This window comes from Salvia miltiorrhiza, unplaced genomic scaffold (genome assembly GCF_028751815.1).
Source record: "Salvia miltiorrhiza cultivar Shanhuang (shh) unplaced genomic scaffold, IMPLAD_Smil_shh fragScaff_scaffold_149, whole genome shotgun sequence".
In the NCBI taxonomy this organism is placed as follows: Eukaryota; Viridiplantae; Streptophyta; class Magnoliopsida; order Lamiales; family Lamiaceae; genus Salvia; species Salvia miltiorrhiza.
This window is the reverse complement of record NW_026651424.1, coordinates 253245-274251: the sequence shown is the minus strand read 5'-3', so window position 1 is coordinate 274251 and position 21007 is coordinate 253245. Positions and strand designations below refer to the sequence as shown.

Here is a 21007-nt window from a genome sequence, read left to right as displayed (position 1 = left end):
CGAAGGTCGGAGATCGTGCTTCCATCTGGGAAGACAATTGAGGTGACAGATGAGGATGCCTATCGCGTACTCGGATTTCCTCGTGGTGATAGATCGTTGGAACTTCTGGATAAGAGTGAGACTACAGACTTGTATGATGAGTGGGTAAGCTGTTTTCCGGAAAAAAATCGAAAGACTATAAAAATCAGTGATGTTAAAGACGCGATGATAGCTTCTGTGGATGGGGGGCGATGGTTCAAGCTGCATTTTCTAGTGATGGTTACACATTGCCTGATAGAGAGCACCACGCATGGATCTGTCATTCCTAGGGTTATTAAGTGCCTAGATGATTTGACAGCTGTGCGTGACTTCAATTGGTGCGAGTATGTAGTTGATTCTTTGGTTGAGAGCGAAGGTAAATGGGAAAAGGATACACAATCCATGTACACTGGGCCTATTATGTTTCTCGCGGTAAGATCGCAATATCCACTTTTATTTTATTGCTTTGGTTGCAAATTTTGTGTACTAATTTATGTAATAAATGCAGGTGTATTACGTGGATAGGGTTACATGGGCAAGAGTACGTGTAAGCAGGAGCTTTCCTTTATTTAAGAATTGGTGCACAAAGAAACTGAAAGACAGGGAGCTTGATGAGATAAACTGTGGTCGTTTTGGTGATGGTATTATTCTCAATCCAATTCAAGTTGAGGATGAGTCCATTACTGCGATTATTGGGAAAAAGCTGAAAACGTTTGAACGTGTGAGGGATGAGATACTGCTGGCCATTAACTCAGCGGACGAGGAAACTTTAGCTTCGAATGAGTTCATCTTGAAGTTTAAAGAAGCAAAGAATTTGCTACTTCATGCACCTATTACACTTACAGCGTTGCCTATCGACAAGGTTATTAATTTCGAGGATGGCAATGTAGAAGCTGATGATCCTAGCACAGGTGATACATCCTTGGATGCTGAAGTTGCACATGAGGTTGGACAGAGAGAGACCTCGGATCCCGACACTCGTACTCCGGATCAGAACATTGCATGGTTTGACGATGTTTGGTATGATCCTGAATTTGTCAAATCAGCCATAGAATTACTACCAAAGACTTCATCAAGGTCAGGTTTAATCGATGAGATTCCCTCTTTTAGTATTGGAGCAACTCAACTGATGGAAGTGGACCCGAAGAATGGTGTGAATGTGGTTGATAGTGAAACCGAAGGGCTGGTAAATGCAGCGTCAAAGGTGGTGTTGTGTTGCTATAATTCTATACTGTTTGGCAGTTGTTGTTTTTTTTTTTCAAAAGTAATATAAGTTTAATACGTGCCTTATCACATGTTTGAGTTATAGTAGTTTATTAGGTAAAATATTTTAGTTGTACGAATTGTTTGTGTTTAAAAAAAGTAAGTTAAATTAGTTATTATTGATCAATTCAGGGTGCCTTGATTGGTGGAAGCACTGGATCTGGTGGTCCTATTCCACATGTGCAGACACGTGTCACGGACGGATCTGTGGTTGTTGAAGTATGGTTTTGTAGTTTAATTTTTTTTTTTTTATATTGAACTGAATTGGTGAAAAATATGATTATTTCCAGGAACAAAACATAGGAACAACCGGCGGATCGAGCAGAGTTCCATTTTTTGATGGGATTGATGTAAGTGTTTGATATGTATTGTACTTTAGTTACTTACGATATTGGGAGTTAGATAGTAATATTTATTGTTGGTTTAATGAAACATTCGTAAGATACTAAGCTGTTATGTTAAGTGGAGTTATATAATAACATTTAAAGTTTAATTTTAGTAGAGCTTGAATGTAAGCATCATTAGTATGTTGAGCTTGTGAAGCAATGGCAGTTAATATATAGATTTATCTTAAGTGGATATATATTAAAGTACACATTATTTATATATTAAAATCAATATCATGAATTGTGTTGGAAGTGTTTATGTATGTTTTTATCTTAAATGAATTTTTCCATTTGCCATACACAGCCAGCATTGGGGACTGATAACTCAAATAATGGTGGTGATGGTGTGAATTCGATTGTTGAGGTATTTAAAGATATTAACTTGCGTATCAAAAATCAATCTCATGAATTGTGTTGGAAGTGTTTATGAATGTTTTTATTGCCCCTAAACAGCCTGCCGTGGGGAGTGCTATCTCTAAGAGTGCTGAAGTTGGTGGGCAAGCGAATTTGGAGGTAAGTAAATTTATTGACATATAGCAAATGAAATCAGTCATCGATTGATGTTATATATAGTATAATTTAGTATTACTGTGAAACTTACACATTTTGCGCGCGAATTTATAGTATTATTGCGTGAATAATTCTTACATTTAGTATGCTTTGGAACCCTTTAGCAGGTTGGGTGCGGCGCAGATGTGGTTCTAGGAGACGCAGTGCAGACCGGTCGTTTAGCGATGACAAACATAGCAAAGCGTGGGAAAGAAAATTTTGTTTTTGAAAATCCAAAAAATGTGGTAAAGAGATTACGTCGTGGTAGAATTTGACTGAATTCGATATGGTTGTAATATATGATATCTTAAACAGGGTTTGCGTGTGTGCGTTGGGGCAAAAACACAGCAGCGTACCGTTTTGCGTCCTCTCGTACCTAATGTATGTATGGCTACTGTAGCTATTTTTTGATGCTAGCCTATATGGTATATAAATTAGTTAGAGAAGTTGTGTTTAACTTTGAGGTTCACCGAATGATATCAAATGACGTATATACACATATTGTTGCTCACCCCCCCAAACCCTTCTCTCTTAGTCTCCAAATTGGTTGTACTTTTGATATTCTTTGTGTACTCTTGAGATTCTTTGTGAATATCAAATGGTAAACTGAGAATTGTTGTTAATGTTGGTGTATATTTAGGTGGTTCCATTGCAACATTCTCCATTGACAAATAGATGCAGGGGAAAAGATGCACTTAAGAAATCTAGTTTCAACTTATCTCCCTACGTTGAAAGGAGTGTCAATGCAAGCAAGAGGCTGAATAAAAAAGAGAAATTATTGGGGATGTTTGCCATATACAATGCGGACGAGGAAGAGTATAAATATATATATATATATATATATATATATATATATATATATATATATAGGGGCGCGCTCCAGTGAAACCCCTTATTTTTCGTGAAACACTAGGACAATGAATAAGACACATAATACTAATGAACAAAACGTATTCCTAACGAACAAGATCTATATACATGAAAAACAAAATTTAAAAAATTATTAATGAATAAGACATATATACTGATGAACAAGACAATATATTCTGATGAACAATGCAGTATATACTGATGAATAGCAAAATTTAAAATATTATGCTCCCTCCAGGATTCGAAACCTGCGAAAAAAATTCTCTCTCCATATACAATATCAGCCATAGGATTGATAAAATAAACGCACCAGATCGTGCCCTAGATCTCACTAAAATTAGGGGGTCTCATTGGAGCGGCCCCCTATATATATATATATATATATATAGGGGAAGGCTAAAATAAGAACGCTTATTAAAATATAAATTAAGAACCATTTTCAGCCCTTAGATCATCAAGATCTACGGTTGATTCATCACCTTGTTGGATATATTCATGGTCATGAGTTCGAATCCCAAAGGTAGCAAAAAATTATTTTTTCGATATTCATACCTTTATACAGTTTATTCATGCGTGTTATACATAAAATTCATGCATTTTTGCTGGTTCGTAATTCTTAAAATAAGGGTGGTTTATTGAATAACCGCCCCCTATATATATATATATATATATATATATATATATATATATATATATATATTAAATATATATATATTTTTTTTAGCATTCCTCGTGCAAAATATGTCTATAATGATCTCTAATCTAGTTAGTATTTTGTTTAAAGTAAAAGATTATATTTTGTTTTGTCTGCAGTGACGAGGTACTGTTCGCCTGCGGAGATACTATCCTGCGAAGGATGAATTTTCGTACTCTACACATGGGAAACATTGTGGATATTGATGTGATAAACGCGTGGTGTTTGCTATTGAATTATAATGAGCTCTTGCGGTCTACCAATTCACCGGCTCGTTTTTTTGCAACAGTTGGAGTATGCGTAAGAAGCTTACTTCACCTATAAATATGGATTAACGTGGTACAAGTATTTTTGTGTTGGTTCAAGTATAAATGAATTAGTGTGGCTGACATTGTGATATTTTTTATGAATTAACTCCAGCTGGAATCAACAATACAGCCTCCATGTAACTTGGCATATAATAAGCGAAGAGATATTTTTTTTAGGCTTTTGGATGCTGAGAATATAGACCTGGTAATTATGCTTATATATTGTTTCATATTGTAATATATGAGTTTGATGTTTAAATTATGTGCAGTTTTTCTTCCCTATGTGTCGAGTGTTGAAGTATTACACATTCTGCGTGGATATCAAGAAGGAAAAGGTGTACGTTTTGGATAGTCAGAATGAATTGGTAGATATATGTCAGGCTGCCAAATATGGAACAGCTACTGATCTTGTGGTATGAGCCAAATATGTACCAGCTACCAGCTATTTTTTTTTTTTTTTGTACACTAATTCACCTTCATCATTTATATATGTATATACAGAAAAATATGCTTGCAGATTATTTGGCATACAAGGGACATGTGCATAAGAGCAATGTTGTGAAGCGATCTAAGTTGGCAATTGTACACATAAAGTGGGGGGACGCTAAGAATATCAATGACATGGGTGTTTATATGATGAGGCACATGGAGACATTCATGGGCGATTCTTCGTCGTTGTGGACATGTGGTTTGGCTCCAAAGCTGAGAAAACAACTTAACCTTCTGCGAGTGAGGTACTGTGCAGCACTTATTGCGTGGGAGAAGAACAGTATTCGCGACGCAATGGAAGAAAGCGCAAAATTAAGCTTTGGTTCTAGTTTTGATGATCCAAATCTCAACATCGACGTCACGTTGCTTGGGAAATGATCCACCTAATTAATTTGTTGAGACCATACAGATGAATGTTATATTTATGAAATGCGTTAGTACAATATTTTTGTGGCGATTTTGTCGTAGACATTGCACGTTATTGGCTTTGTTATTTACACTGAATATTCGAAGTAATAAATTTGGTAATTAGGCACATGTCTGTTGTTTTATTTTCTAAAGATGTTGGTATAATTCATTATTTTAATGAATTAAGTTGTGGATTTTATTTATGATGCATGATTAATAATTTTAGCATACATTTTTGGAGTTCAGATATGAGGGGCGAATATAATAACTCTAGAATGTGTGTGAATATGTTATCAGTTGTGTATGAATATTTTGATTCGAACATAGAATATAGTTTTGGATTCCGAAATCGATCAATAACTGACTACGAAACAATGGATTAATACAGAAGGTGATGGAAATTCATCCAACTGTTAGCAACAAAACAAATAAATGTTTATCTTTTAGTTATTCTGTAGTATAAAAAAAAAGCATACCTTGATTCTCCATGTGAGGCTAGATTTGAAGTTTGATTATTCACGTTTAGTAAGGAAGATCTATGGCGGCAGTCTTTAAAATTCACGCTTAGTTGACAATCTTTTTTTGGTTATTGTATGTGTTAGTGTGATATTGTAAATAAAAATATAAGAAATCATCAATCGTGGGTTTGATATACAATCCCTTAAATTAAGGAATGTATTATAACCGATAATTGTTAAATTACTTTTGTATCCATCTATGTAATCAGCGAATATTTCATCATAATTATTTGGATCAACTATAGCCGTGTGATTAATTTGATCCATTGGTTGTAAATGGTTCTTAATATATATTTTAACTCTAGTACTTATTTTAGCCTAACCCTATATAGGCATATGTTATTTTTATTTAATGTTTCATGCATATGCTATAATTTGTTCATAACCTTAGAAAATAACTATATTTGAATTTACTCAATATTTCTCGTAGATCTGAACTTGTAGAGATATCTTTATGGGAAGATATGGCGAAAAATGAAGGACATGACCTTGAACAAATAACCGGACGGAACAGCATTCTGTTGCAAACCAAAAATAACAAGAAGAGATCCCCAATCGTCAAAATCAAACAAGAAAAGATTTAAAATTCGTCTTACTCCTTACTTAGATAATTTAGGATGTTTTTCATAGATTTTTTTGCATTTTTATTTAGAAGTATGAATATTACTTTGTTACTTTTAAATTTAATCATTAATAGTTGCATTCGTTCCTTTTTTTTATTTACATAGTATAAATCAAACGTGTTCAACGTGCATCGCACGTTCTTCCTGCTAGTCTCCCTAAAAAGCAAGACTCTTGGATTCCCGGCCGGGGTTTGCCCGACGGTGGGCGTGGGCGGCCACTTCAGTGGCGGAGGGTACAGTATGATGTCACGCAAACATTCCATCGCATCGGACCACTTCGTGGACGCCAAACTGATCAACGCCGACGGCGAAATCCTGGACAGGAGCAGCATGGGAGAAGATCTGTTTTGGGCCATCCGAGGCGGCGGCAGCACAAGCTTCGGGATTGTTCTAGAATTCAAGGTGACGCTAGTCAGTGTCCCGGAAACGGTCACCGTTTTCAACGTGACACGAACTTTAGAAGAAAACGCGACTGATATAGTAAACAAATGGCAATACATCGCCGACAGGGTCGACGAGAATCTCCTGCTCAGGATTTTCTTGGCTCCCAGCAACTCTCGTACAATCTCAGCTACGTTCGCGACGCTGTACCTGGGAAGGATTGGCGAACTCATGCCAATAATGGAGGAGCAGTTTCCAGAGCTGGGATTAACCGAGAAAGATTGCATGGAGATGAGCTGGGTAGAATCTCAACTCTTCTTCGCCGGATTTAAGAATAGGACAGTAGACGCTTTGCTGGACCGCACGCCGCAGGGCATCTACTTCAAAGGGAAATCAGACTATGATACGATTCGTATCAATGGCGAAGCTTTTCGAGCAAGCTCAAACTCCAGAAATCAAGAGAGAAGAGAGAGATTTGATAAAACAACCAACATATTCATTCATACCTAATAAACTTAGAGATTACATTATTTATACCTAATAATAAAAACCTAATGGGCTAATGGGTTGGAGCATAATTGGGCCAATCTAGAGATTGGGCCGAGCGTATCATTCCCACCTTCTTCGAAAACCACCTTGTCCTCAAGGTGGAGACTCAAAACTTCTTTATAGACCTCAATCAGAAGAGAGCTGCGGTGCTCTCGACTTTGGTTGCTTTCTCGCTGTGCTGGTTCCTTTTGCTCGTTGCAGATGGTGATGGAGTGTCGGATGGTTTTCTCTGCACGGCCACGGCCACAGGAACGTGATCAAACCGTTGATGCTCTGCAATGAAGAGAGGCTGCTCTTTCTTGAACTGGAGAGGTGGCTTAGGCTCGTGTTTGAACGCAGCTGGTGGCTTCTGCTCATGTTTGAACGGGAGAGGCGGAGCCCCAGCGCTCCACGAGTACTGGACTTGGATTTTAGGCTCGGATTTCGCATCGGAACTCAGCTAGCCAAAAGATTGTTCAAAGCTGATGCTTGAGGTGCTACTCTCTGCAAGATCATCCACCTCAGCAGCCGCCTTCGCCTCTGCCATTGGCATTGACTTGACGTTTCCTTCGCAGCTCTTTGGATCGTCGTGTTTCAAACAGGGTGATGCTTTCGTGACTGGAGTTTGAAGGCCAGCATTTCCAGGAGCAGCAGTAGCAGCAGCATCCCCAAAGGATGAATCCGAGAGCTTCGCCCCACCAAGCGTGGCTCTCAGCTCGTTTTCCTTCTGCAACCTGCTCAAGTAGAGGCGATACTTCTGCAGGTGACTAGCCACATTCTCTCTAGTTAACCACGGCACGCCCATCAGATCGAGGATTTTCTTGTAAACATCGATCAACCCATCAACCTGCCTCTGACCATCCTTCTTTCCAGCCTTGGCGTCCTTAGCCAGTCGTGTGCTGGCGAAATCGAGAGAGTACTCAAACAGGAGAGACGAAGCACCACCAGATGCCAAGTTTCCTGCAAAACATTTCCAGTATCCGTCCCGAACTTTCTTGAAGTTAAACAGCTTCTTGGAGTAATCTTTGAAGGCGAAGTTGAGGACCTGAGCAGGGAAGTATCTAATAACCTTCGCACTGTTGCTTCTCCACAGAGCAAGTCCACCTTCCTTAATGGTTCTAGCGAAGCAGTCCGAGATTTCCTTATAAGGTTCAAACAGCCCACCAGCTCTAATCAACTCATACTGGTTTTGAATCAAGAGCTTAACTCTCACAATGGGATCAGCAGCGGTCTTGGAAACTCCCATGAGGAAATCCACCATAAAATTGCCAAAACCTTTGCCTTCCTTTGCTGGTGCCGGTATAATAAAAGGAGAGGCTCGTGAAGCAATTTCCCTGGCAGCTCCTGGACTTGGTGGCATGGGAAAAATCTGCACTCCTACATCTAAAGCATTTCTAGAGTGTGTGTGAGGAGGAGTACAAGAAAATAGATGAGATTGACCCCGTATCTTTTGGTATGTCGATGAAGATTGCATTATATCCTCCCTGTTTGCCGGCAGTGTGCAGTGACCATGTGCTCGACAAAAGTTCCAGCCGAAAACCCGCACAAAAATAATCCAAGAAAACTCAAGAACTACCGATCGGCTGGGTATGCCCAAGAAATCCGGCGGTGGTTCACCGCATAGTTGAACTTCTTGACAAGCAAAAACAACCATGGAAGGGTAAGAGCTAGAGACGACGCCCATGGTTAAAACATCCGCAACAGCAGCAGATATGGGTCCCAAAGCATTGGCCACAATCTCGTCCTTAGAACCGACGAGTAACCAAAACAGACTGCCAAGAATTGGCGAAAGACTCGCCGAAGGAGTTATCGGTGGTGGTGGTGGTATTGTGAGTGAAAGTGGTATGTCTGGGGGTGGCTCCGTGGGTGGAGGTGTTGGCGGCGGTGGCGGCATAGGTTGGAGAGCTATCGGTTGTAGCGGATCGAATCCTGCAAAAGGATGAGTCGAAGGGGATGGTTGTTCAGAGGCGCAAAGACTTGAGGCATCCTTCACCGTGACTTCAACTCTAGCCATGGAATCAAGAGATTTAGGATCGCCAAAGTCATCCTCATCGTCGGTGCCGAACAGAATCAAGTATTTGTTGCGGCATCGATGGGTATCGGACCACGTTTGGTCACAATTGTAACACAGCCCGAGGTCATTTTTAGCTTCGATTTCAGATCGGCTTAGACGACGAATGGGAAGGAGTGAAATGGAGTTAGTTGTATGTCGGATTGGGGGAAACAATTTTGGTGGGTAATGGGTTGGATTAATGGGCGGTGGGGAAGGGGATGGGCACAAGCAAAAATCTGGAGCTGTAGTTGATGATGAAGGGATCGGGTTTGTGACCTGAAAATTGGCGTGGAAGGAGGTTGGCAAGCTTTGGATGGAGCTCTGAAATTCTTTGGCGGCGAGCATAGCAGATTTTGCCATTTTTTTTTATTTTTTTTTGGATATTCAAAGAGAAATCCTCTCAATGAAAGCATCAATTGATACGATTCGTATCAATGGCGAAGCTTTTCGAGCAAGCTCAAACTCCAGAAATCAAGAGAGAAGAGAGAGATTTGATAAAACAACCAACATATTCATTCATACCTAATAAACTTAGAGATTACATTATTTATACCTAATAATAAAAACCTAATGGGCTAATGGGTTGGAGCATAATTGGGCCAATCTAGAGATTGGGCCGAGCGTATCAGACTACGTGAGTGCTCCCACCCCGGTGAAGGGTCTGAGAGAGATATGGAGGTTCCTTCTAGAAGAAGAAGGTTGTCAGCTGCAGTTCAGTCCTTACGGGGGAGTTTTCAATACAATCTCCGACTCCGAAACGCCGTTCCCTCATCGTAAGGGAAATATATTCATGATCTCCTACGCCGTGGTATGGGACAACCCATCAGAATCACAAACGCATCTTGATTGGATCAGAGGCTTCTACAGCTTCATGGCACGCTATGTCACCCAAAATCCCAGGGCTGCTTACTTCAACTACAGAGATCTTGATATTGGGAGCAACACTCAAGACAGCAGTATTACCACTTACGATCAGGCTAGTGTTTGGGGCCTCAAATATTTTAACAACAATTTCAGAAGATTAGTTCGTGTGAAGACCAAAATTGACCCCGCAAACTTTTTCAGAAACGAGCAAAGTATTCCACCCTTGGTATCGTATTTAGAAAATAGATTCAACAGTTCATCGATATAATCTATCTATATACTAATAGAAAAAGAGCCTAAGGAACCTAAGGCACAACTTCTAGATTGCCTATTTTACCTTTGTGATATATTTTATACTATATATTTATATCTCTTCTGGGTGGTTCTCTTCCTCTTTTTCTTTTCGTTTTGCCTTTTTCGTTTTTGCTTTTTGCTTGTTTGGGTGTGTTGTGGGGTTTTAACCCTCCTTTCTTGTTCGGATGCTGGTTTCTGGTGCTCCCCTCCCGTTGAGGTTGGTTTGCTAGTTGTTTCTTGGGTTGTGTTTGTTTTGGGCTGCTATCTGTTTCTTCTTAATATGATGTTGCTCGGGTTGTGTTATTTGCTTAATGTTTTGGATGCAACACCTTGGTGAGCAATTTTCGCCGTGATTTGTCCAGTAGATGCTATGGGGAGTGTTTTCATTGCTTTTGCCTAATATCTTTTCTCTGGTTTGTATCGTTTGGTTGGTTATTGGTTTTGATTGTTATGGGTCTCTGCTCCTCTGATGTTTCTGTTGTGCATCATGAGCATGGGAAACCACGCGAAAAAATTTTGGGTCTTCCCCAAAAGTGCTTATTATATCCCGTGAAGATGGCCTATCTTGAGAGCATAATAATTTGACCTTTTAAAAAAAGGGTGAGATTTGATTGTAAAGGCAATTGCATTAGGAAATTCACCCATAGCGGACAATTGGGTCTGATCGGTTCAAATTGTTTCAGATCTGTACACTTCTCGGTCATGTTGATATCTTGAGAGACTTGGATGGGTGGGTGTTGGTTTGGAGAGTGGAATTACCTGGATTCTTTCTTGGTGGTTGGGGCTGCTGCTTGAGAGCTAGCATCTGGTTAAGTTTGGACGGGCTGTTTCCCCTGTCTTTGGGTGCTTTTGGTGTACGGTTACGGTTGTGCTTGTGCTTGTTTTGTGTTTTGTTGTTTTTCTTTTCCTGCTTCTGTCCGACTGTCTTCCGTTGGGTTGTCCCTTTTTGGCCGGCTGGCTGTTAGTTTTTTCTATGATTTTTGTTTGGGTTTCTGTTTCGGGTTTTGGGGGCCGGTTATCCTAGGGGCAATGGTTCAGACGGAGCCTTTGAGGTTGACTTTCCGCCCCTTCCCGTTTTGTTCTCTTTTGGTGCTTTTTCGTTGTTTGTTTGTTTTGGTCTGAGCTCTCTTTCTTGAGGCTCGTCCCTTAGTCTGCACTTGTGCTTTCAAGGGTTTTGTACTTTTCTTTTATTTCTTTTCAATAAAATTTCTATTTCAGCAGATATACATTTATTTGTCGCCCTAATCTATAAAAAATATTTTATATCCAAATCTTCTATTACTTCAAACTTTTGTTTATTACATCAATATATAAAGGATAATTGTCATTTTAAATAACAATTATCCTTTATATATGGATGTGCAACTTTTATATATTTATCTAATTGAAATTTCTATGTGATTTAATATTACTAATATTATTTCCATGAACAGGTAACAATACTATTTATGTTATATTATTATCTTACTTATATTTCCCTTAATGCTTATTGCGTTTTTTTTTTTTTTTTTGGATATATTTGGTTTGAAAGTTATCATCTATATATGAATAGTGAGTGATTTGAAAGAGTTCCAACTTATTTAGAATTGTCATAATAACGAGATTCTTGTGTGTTTGTGGTTAGGATAAGTAATATGATGTTACATTGTTGCCCTTAAAATAGATTTATAAATAAGGATAAAATAGGCAAATCAAATTTTGCAAAACAAGCCACTTTTATAATAGGTATAGATAAGTTTTTTTTATTCTTTTTTGAAGAGAGTTAATAATATTTTTTTATTTTTTCCGTGATGGGTCGAATACTCATGTTTTGGATTATCCGACAATACTTTTAATTTTATCTACAAATATGAGTATCATATATATCATGATCTTGAAAAATCATCAATCAATTTTGAGGTTTAAAATGCTCTACTTGATATATATTGAAAAGATTGGGATAGAATTAATCAACTGGGAATAGAATTATAAAAAGAGTGAAAAGTTGAATACAAACTGAAATTAACACTAAACTTCTGTGCATTTCTTTGACTAGGTTTAAGTCTACCTACTACCTACTTGATAAATTTCAAACCAATCTCTTTTTATTATGGGGTAATTGCGGGAAAATCCATCAGAAATTTTCATTTTCTGAAATATATCATGACCCCTCAATTTGACTTATAAATCTACCAATTTATAATTTAATCTGATTTTTCCCCCGGCGAGAAGCTCCGGTGAAATTGAAACTGACGTGGCTCCTAATTGGCAAAATTGATTCTGACGTGTATTTAGTTTAGTATTGTTTTATTTTATTTTTTGCTTTAAGAGAATGAAACGGTGTCGTTTGCAATGCTGACTGAAAAATTAAAAACCTAAAATCCTACACGTCAACTTTCCCCTTCACCCCCACCCAACCCCAGACCACCCCTTTCCCCCTTCGGCCACTCCGCCGCCGTCACTTTCTCACCCCCGTTGTCGGCACTTCTCCAGGTATCTCTGTTGACTGTTGTCTGTCCATTGAGGAAGAAAGAGAGGGAGAGAGAGGCGGAGGAGATGAGCGAGAGAGAGAGAGAGGCGGAGGCTATCTTCCCCCATCCGCACACCTTCGTCGGACCCTCTCCCTTCCCCCACCTCGGCGCCCCCACTTCCCCCTCCCCAGACCCCTGTCAGCCCTTTCCCCACCCTCGCAGACCCGAAATCGGCGAATTAAAGAATGAATTTGGTGTTGTGGAAAAATTGATGAATGAATTTGGTGTTGTGGAAAAATTTCACGGCAGATCTTTGTAGGTGGTGGAGGGCCGCGAAGGCAGAGCCTCTTTGTGAGGCAGAGGAGATGAGCGAGAGAAAGAGAGGCGGAGGCAGAGGAGATGAGCGAGAGTAAGTGGTGGAGGGCAGCGGAGGGGAGGTCGCCGAGGGGAGAGGAAGGCGGAGGAGATGAGAGGCAGAGGTGGAGGTGCAACTGTTGCCTATTGTCCGTCGTTGAGAGAGAGAGAGAGAGAGGCGGAGGCGGAAGCTCATGCTCGATCTGTTTGAGGCGGAGGAGATGAGTGAGAGAGAGAGAGGCGGAGGCCTGAGGCGGAGGAGATGAGCGAGAGAGAGAGAGAAGAGGCGAAGGCTCTGGGGCGGCGAAGCTACCGGCCGGAGCTGTGGCGGTGGTCAAGGGGAGGGCGGAGAGTTGTGAATCTGTGAGAGAGAGAGTGGTAACGTGTGGAGTGTGTGTGTGTGTGACGTGTGATTCAGGCTGCCACATTGGCATTCTGGCGTCCACGTCAGTATCAATTTGGGGGGACTTGTAAATTATGGGAAAAATCAGAATAAATTATAAATTGATAGATTTAGAAGTCAAATTGAGGGGTCATGATATGTTTCAGAAAATGAAAATTTCTGATGGATTTTCCCGCAATAACCCCTTTTATTATCTTTCCTAACTAACTTAATTTGGACTCTTTTGTTGCATGTTGGGTTTTTGATTAACAGGATAAAACCTAATCACGTATCCAAAGTCCTGTGTTTCTTATTTTTGGGAATTTTTACTTTCATTATTAAGAAATTAAAATACATAATTAAATATGACAGTGAGGTCTCGGGTTCAAACCTCACTGCTCCCCCTCCCCAACTCCCGTAAGTAAAAAAAATAAACAATGAATTAATTCGTACTTCTTCCATCTAGTTGTTAATGACTCACTTTATCTTAATACAAGAATTAAAAAGGAAGTGTTTAGGGTGTAAAGTAAGTAGGGATCAATTATAACGATAATGTGTAAAGTAAGTCTAGCTATGGTCTGAAGTAAGTGGCGACCACTTACTTAGAGTGTAAAGTAGGGTTGGCATGAGAATTAAGGAGGATTAGAGGCCTTAATTATTTATACTTTTAGATTAAGCCATTATCAATAGGATTGTCGACGAAAATAAAAAGTAGATCATTATGAATAAGAAGAAGCAGAGACGAAGCTACGCCGCTTATCATGGAGCACCACCTTCTCTGTATTCCTCTGCATCGCCAAACTCTTGATCTGATCCATTTCCTGTATCACATTTTGCACATCTTGAAACAAGTTCATCTCTTCCTCAGCTCAAAAGCAGCTGAGGAAGCGGCTGTAAATGGTTTCTCGGGATCTGCTCAGCTGAATCTTGGCCACGATATGAGATTCGATGGCGTCTTCAGCTGCATAAGCTGCATCTGCAATACGCATCTCCAATGGATCTGCTTCGTCGGAAACAGGGGAGTTATAAGCTTCGAGAAACTCCTGCAAGAACATGACATTTTCAGTGAGGGATTGAATTTGTTGTTTGTCGAGAGAAATCGGAGGGGAATGATGGTTCTCGAGGTCGTCTATGATATGCATTAGAGAAACCAAGGCTGCGTAGGCCGCCATGATCGATATCAGTTGGAGAGAAACAGAGTATAATTATGAGAATTTTTGACAAGAATTTGATAGAATCTTAATTTAACTTCTTATTTATACTAACATAATGGCTAGCAACTCAATCTTAATTGGTCATTTTTTGGTGCCAAACTTGCTGGTTTTTGACTCGGTCCAAAACTGTGGGTAGTATTAAAAAGAATAAGTAGGCGATATCAACGACTAGAAAACTGTAGGGCCAACCGACAAATCTTATCATAGCAGTTGGCAATAATGTGAAAGTAGTTAGAATTATTCCATTGATTCTATAAATCAATTGTACTGAAATTATAAATTAATTCTACCGAAATCTATAAATTATTCACGATACTTGTTTAGTGTAGAATTCAATACAATTACATTGGAGCATGATTAATCCAATTTTGGATTGAGAAATGATTATTCAATTTAATCGATAATTATTATTTTTTCTGTTTTTTAAAATAATTTGTCAAAACTCTGAGTTGTGAGTTGTGTGATCTGTTAAATTCTAATTTATCAATGCAAAATCGAGTGATCCGATCACTATTTGTTTGAATATTTTTTTCATTTCTCTGACCAGGTTCACTAGCTTGATTAGTTCTAAAATATTAAAAATGATTGTCTTAGCTGGTTTAATTTGTCTAAGGGATAATTACATTTTATGGCCCGACCTTTAGTCCCAATGGTAAAAATTGTATGACCTTTTAAATATCCAAAAAAAAAAAAAGCAATCTCTAAAAATACTTGCAAGGAAGTTTCGGCTCCGAAAATGGAATTATGTGTAAAAATGGAAACGAGCAAGGTATAGAAAACTGAGTGAAGACGCTTTTTATTCCTTTTACTAGCGGTGAGAACGTGCGATGCATGTTTAACACATACGATTTTATATTATGAAAATAAATACATAAATATTATTATATAGTTTTGAATATTTTTAAATTAATTGTATTTATGAAATTGTCTTATTCATTTGATTATAATTAAAATTTAAAAAAGTAATCAATAAAACTATTAATGAATAAATTTAAATGTAAAAAAGCAATATTCATAATATACGTCTAAATAAAAATGCAAAAAGATCTATGAAAAATATCGTAAATTATCTAAGTAAGGAGAAAGACGAATTTTAAATCTTGTTTGATTTTGACGATTAAGAATGTAACACCCCAATTTTCATAAACTTTTCAATATAAAATCTTTGAAAACTAATAGATAAAAATAAAATTTCTTGAATTATAAAAGTTTAAATCAATTTGAAATCAACTTGTCAAAACTAAAGTAGTAACATGAAATAAAATGATAAACTAAAAAAAGTAACATGTTTCAACTTAAATTTCTATGGAAATACTAAATCTCTAGTCATTCTCGACTTCCATGGCCACCTCGACTCCAGAACTGCAAAACTGAGAAAATAAGGGGTGAGCATATTGAAAATATACTCAGTGAGGAACATAACAAAATATTCATATATGTCACATATATAATTAAATCACATTATCATACTTGCAAACATACGCCAAGAGACCGGAGCCCCTTGACAAACATAATCATAGTTTGAGTCGATGGCTTAAGTCCCATGACCAAACACATACATAAATCAATGGCTTAGGTCCCATGATCGATCAATGGCTTAGGTCCCATGATCACACATAACATAGATCAATGGCTTAGGTCCCATGATCGCACATAACATAGATCAATGGCTTAGGTCCCATGATCGCACATAACATAGATCAATGGCTTAGGTCCCATGATCGCACATAACATAATAGATCAATGGCTTAGGTCCCATGATCGCACATAACATAGATCAATGGCTTAGGTCCCATGATCGCACATAACATAATAGATCAATGGCTTAGGTCCCATGATCGCACATAACATAATAGTCATAAGATGCACGTAAACAAGTAATCAACGCGATAATAAAAACATATATAACTATATGAATAAGCGTAAAATCCCTCACCTTAATGTCGTAGATAATAAAAGCAACAAAAATCTGGAATGGAAAATCTTAAATGCACCGCACCGATTTTGCTTGCTTAGGGTCTGCGCGTATGTATGTAATTTTTTTAGGGTAGATATTATGCCTCTATTTATACTAGTCTTTAAAGAGTTCTAGTTCTATTAGGAATCAATAATAATAATAATAATAATAATCTAGATAAAATTTTTGGTGCATATATATATATCTATATCATGTAATTATTTAAAAAAAAACAAGCTATACAAGAAAATACTATTAATTAAACTTATAAAATAAATCTAAATTATCGGGGTGTTACAAAGAATCTCAGAATGTTGTTCAGCAGCAAATCGCCGTCACTTGTAATTTCAATGTATTCATCAAACTTTTTCTTGGCTACTCTTCTTTATTCTTTTGCGATTTTGTAGACTTCAACTCCATCGTAGATTTTTTGTCTTTCTAGACGCTATTATTATTATTATTATTATTATTATTATTATTATTATTATTATTATTATTATTATTATTATTATTATTATTATTATTATTATTTTGTGTGGATGTTTCTTTTCTTCCTCTTGAGTTGGCTCTTCTCCAACATTAATGCTTTCCATTGATTGCGTCTTTTGGATTGCATTTGCTACAATATTGAGATTTCCACATTGATCGAATTAATTAGGATATATAAACATAACTTGTAAATGAAATATTTTATACTTTTTGTCAAATATCGAATAACGAATCAACAATCGTATTAAAAAATTTATATAAAAATCGACAAATTTTAAAAAAAAAATTAAAAATGCATATTGCTATCTCCAAAAACAACACAGACAATTTAAATTATGAAATTTCATTTGCTACAATATTGAGATTTCCACGTTGATTGAATTAATTAGGTTATATAAACATAACTTGTAAATGAAATATTTTATACTTTTTGTCAAATATGGAATAACGAATCAACAATCATATTAAAAAATTTATATTAAAATCGACAAATTTTTAAAAACAATCATATTAAAAAAAATGAATTTTAAAATCTATGAATTTGTAAAATAAAAATAAAAATGCATATTGCTCTCTCAAAAAACAACAAAGACAATTAAAATTATGAAATTCCAATTGCATGCCGAGTGTCTTCAACACAATGCGAATCAATTGCATCTTTTGATTCTTCATGATTTTGTTGTCCTATTAAACATGCAAATCTACTATTATCAATGATAAATAACAACATAAAATAATTTTTCAAATAAAAAAATGAGTAAATATATATATAAAACTATCCACTTTCATATTGTAAAGATAAAAATTGTCCACTAAAATAAAAATAATAAAAACTGTCCACTTTTTGATTGAAAAGACAGAAATACCCTTAACATTAAAAACATAAAAATTAACCATTTTTCTCTCATTCTCTCTCTCTCCTCTTTCTCTCTCTACGCATTCTCTCCCCCATTCTCTTCTCTCTCTCATCTCTCTTTCCACTCTCTCTCTCATCTCTCTTTCTCGAGCGATGCTGCGGCGGACCAGGTCAAACAAGGCGGCGAGGCGCAGGCAGATGCGGCGGAGGAAGCCACCGTCGGCAGAACCGGGGGAGGTGGACATCGGCTGGAGGTACGCCCACGTCGCCTGCTTGATGATACGACCATCGACACTGCCGACCATGCCCACACCGAAGATATTGAGGTTGGCGAAGAGGAAGCTGAGGTACAAGTTGATCCGGAGCCGAGCCTTGCTGTGCGACGCCCGCGTCGAGATATTCGCAAGCCCACTCGTTACAATGAATAGTTATCCTTATTTACTTAATAGGCCCAATCTGTTAAGGCCCATTACATTAGCTTATTTGTTAAGGCCCATTACAGTAGCTTATGTTTCTTGTTCCCTAAGCCTTCGTATATAAAAGGCTAAGGATTCCTTTTGGCTAGGTTATGCAGAAAATTAGACTTGAGTCGGCTGTTCTTGCGTGATCGCGAGGGTAGAAGGAGTTTCACGTTCTCTTTAACGTGATTGTTAATACATCTCGTATTAATTGGTGCTTTCATTGCTCTTCCCATGGCTTCCGATGTACCCGAATGGAAGAAACACATTGACGCCACTACAAAAAAAAATGCTAATAGACAACGGCCAGATTGTCTATTACAAAATCAACTGTTGTAAATGAAAGTATTGTCTATTGAGGGGCGGTCATAGACAACAGTTTCTGGACCGTTGTCTATTCTCTGATAGACAACGATTTCTAGATCGTTGTCTATTCTCTCATAGACAACGACTTGGCGTTTGTTGTCTATTCTGTGATAGACAACATGAGAAACACCGTTGTCTATTCTCTGATAGACAACGACTGATCATCCGTTGTCTATTCTCTTATATACAACAAGTTCTTGACCGTTGTCTATTTGAAAATACAACGATGTAGAAACCGTTGTCTATTCTATATTACAGTTTTTATTTTGTATTTATATTTAAAATTTCCTGCTTTTTCAATTTATATTTCAGTAAATCTAAAAACATAATATGAAAAGCTAAAAATACATAAATTAATAATAAAATTCATACATTATAATCCAACATCATCATCCCTACATTACATTAGAATCCAACATCATCCCTATATTACATTAGAATCCAAACATCATCATCCTACATTACATTAGAATCCAAACATCATCATCCTACTAATTGAAACATAACTGCAAACACCGAAAACAAGCAAGTTACACCATCTGCAATATTAAAATATTTCAAGTATCAATTTATAAAATTTATTAACCTTATATCTCAAAAATATTAAAAAATTAACTTTATATAAAACTTACCCATCATCACTCATCTGTGATTTTACATACTGCCCACTCTATCCTTACTTCATCAATTTCCTTTTTGGAGTAGCATCCTCCTGCAAACTATAAGAAAGACAAACTTGTGATCAAATATGAAATTATAGAAATTGTCTTGAAGTAAAATTTAATAAAAATTATAAATTACAATTACCAATGTAGTTATTGGGAGAGAGTGATCAGATACAATATTATCAATAACATCTCTCATGTATCGCATAACATAGAATCCACACTGTTTCCCATCAGGTTGTTGTGGACTCTGTCACATTTAATAATACTAGTAAACAACTAAACATACTATTTAATCCAAGTGAAACATAATGTTAAGGTAAGAATTTCATACATCGATCACTTCCCACAAACGATTCTGTCTCCCCCTTATTCCTATGCTCATGTTGAACATTTTTATGGCTCTACACATATTATAATATACATTAAAAGCATGAATCTTTGGTGGAAAGTACCATAACACGTTTGCTGGAACTCCTTCATTAATCTTGTCATTCTTAAGCACCTTCCACCTTGACTTTCCACATGTAAGACAATTCACCAAATTCGCATGCTCATGTCGATACAAAATACAATCCTCAGGGCAAGCATGAATCTTTTCATAACCATGGTATTTACATAATCTACTACCTAGATACATGCTTGTCTATGGTATTTACATAACCATGGTTGCCACTTGAACCATGGTGCAAAAATAAAAGTAAGAGTATAGCAAACTAACCATAAAAGCTTCTCTTTCTTTTCTCTCTCTGTGGCTGTTTCTTAGATATATGTGCCAAAAAGATATAGGAATTTAAAGATTAAAAATTGCATCACACCTTCACATAAAACAAGATTAGTAAAGTGTGATTAAATATGGTAGAATTAGTGTAATTTTTCACTCTCTCATGTTTTGTTATGGATTACTTATTACACATATAGTGTCTTAGAGCATGGAACACCTTGGGTTTCTAGGTGTTGCTGATGATGCTTTATTCATAGAAGTTGACATCTAGTGCTGCATTCTCGGGCAATGAAGGGGAAGATTCTGGCTTTGGAGTTGGAAAGGAGCTGGAAAGATTCAGAATGTGAGGAGGGGATCATATATATGATAGTGCTGCTAATGTGGCTGCTGGAATTACAACAACTTATTTGTTTATTTTTTATTTTAATTCTATTTAATATTTATACTTATTTATATAAACAAAATTAGAATTAGTCAGATTATTAAACAAAATTAAGTCAGATTTATCATCCAGCCAATCACAACACCCCTGATGCTCAACGCCTCCAAATAGTTGCTTTCCATCTTGATGGCAAAGCCTTCACGTGGTTTAAATGGCTGAAGTCACAGAACCTGCTCTCTTCGTGGTCGGATTTCTTGGGTCGTGTTAAATCTCGCTTTGGTGATTCTCAATTCGATGATCTGGAGGGCACTCTGGCCAAACTCACGCAGCAAGGGAGTGTTGCCGATTATCAGTCGACTTTTGAATCGTTGATGGGTCGCACTAAGGGCATCTCTGAACCCTTGCTTATTTCTTTCTATATTTCAGGCCTCAAGCCTTCGCTTCGCCGGGATCTCCAACTAAAT

At 37.3% G+C, this 21007-nt stretch overlaps 2 protein-coding genes across 2 annotated transcripts; both read left to right on the top strand.

Moving 5' to 3' along the window:
- Nucleotides 1-4369: 4369 nt before the first annotated feature.
- LOC131002584 (uncharacterized) lies at nt 4370-5022 on the top strand. The gene is made up of 2 exons (XM_057929051.1): nt 4370-4501; nt 4590-5022. The coding sequence occupies exons 1-2, from the start codon at nt 4370-4372 to the stop codon at nt 4953-4955; spliced, it is 498 nt and encodes a 165-aa protein (XP_057785034.1). The 3' UTR covers nt 4956-5022.
- Nucleotides 5023-5138: 116 nt separating this feature from the next.
- Nucleotides 5139-7017, top strand: LOC131002583 (berberine bridge enzyme-like 18). The gene is made up of 2 exons (XM_057929050.1): nt 5139-5144; nt 6232-7017. The coding sequence occupies exons 1-2, from the start codon at nt 5139-5141 to the stop codon at nt 7015-7017; spliced, it is 792 nt and encodes a 263-aa protein (XP_057785033.1).
- Nucleotides 7018-21007: the final 13990 nt, after the last annotated feature.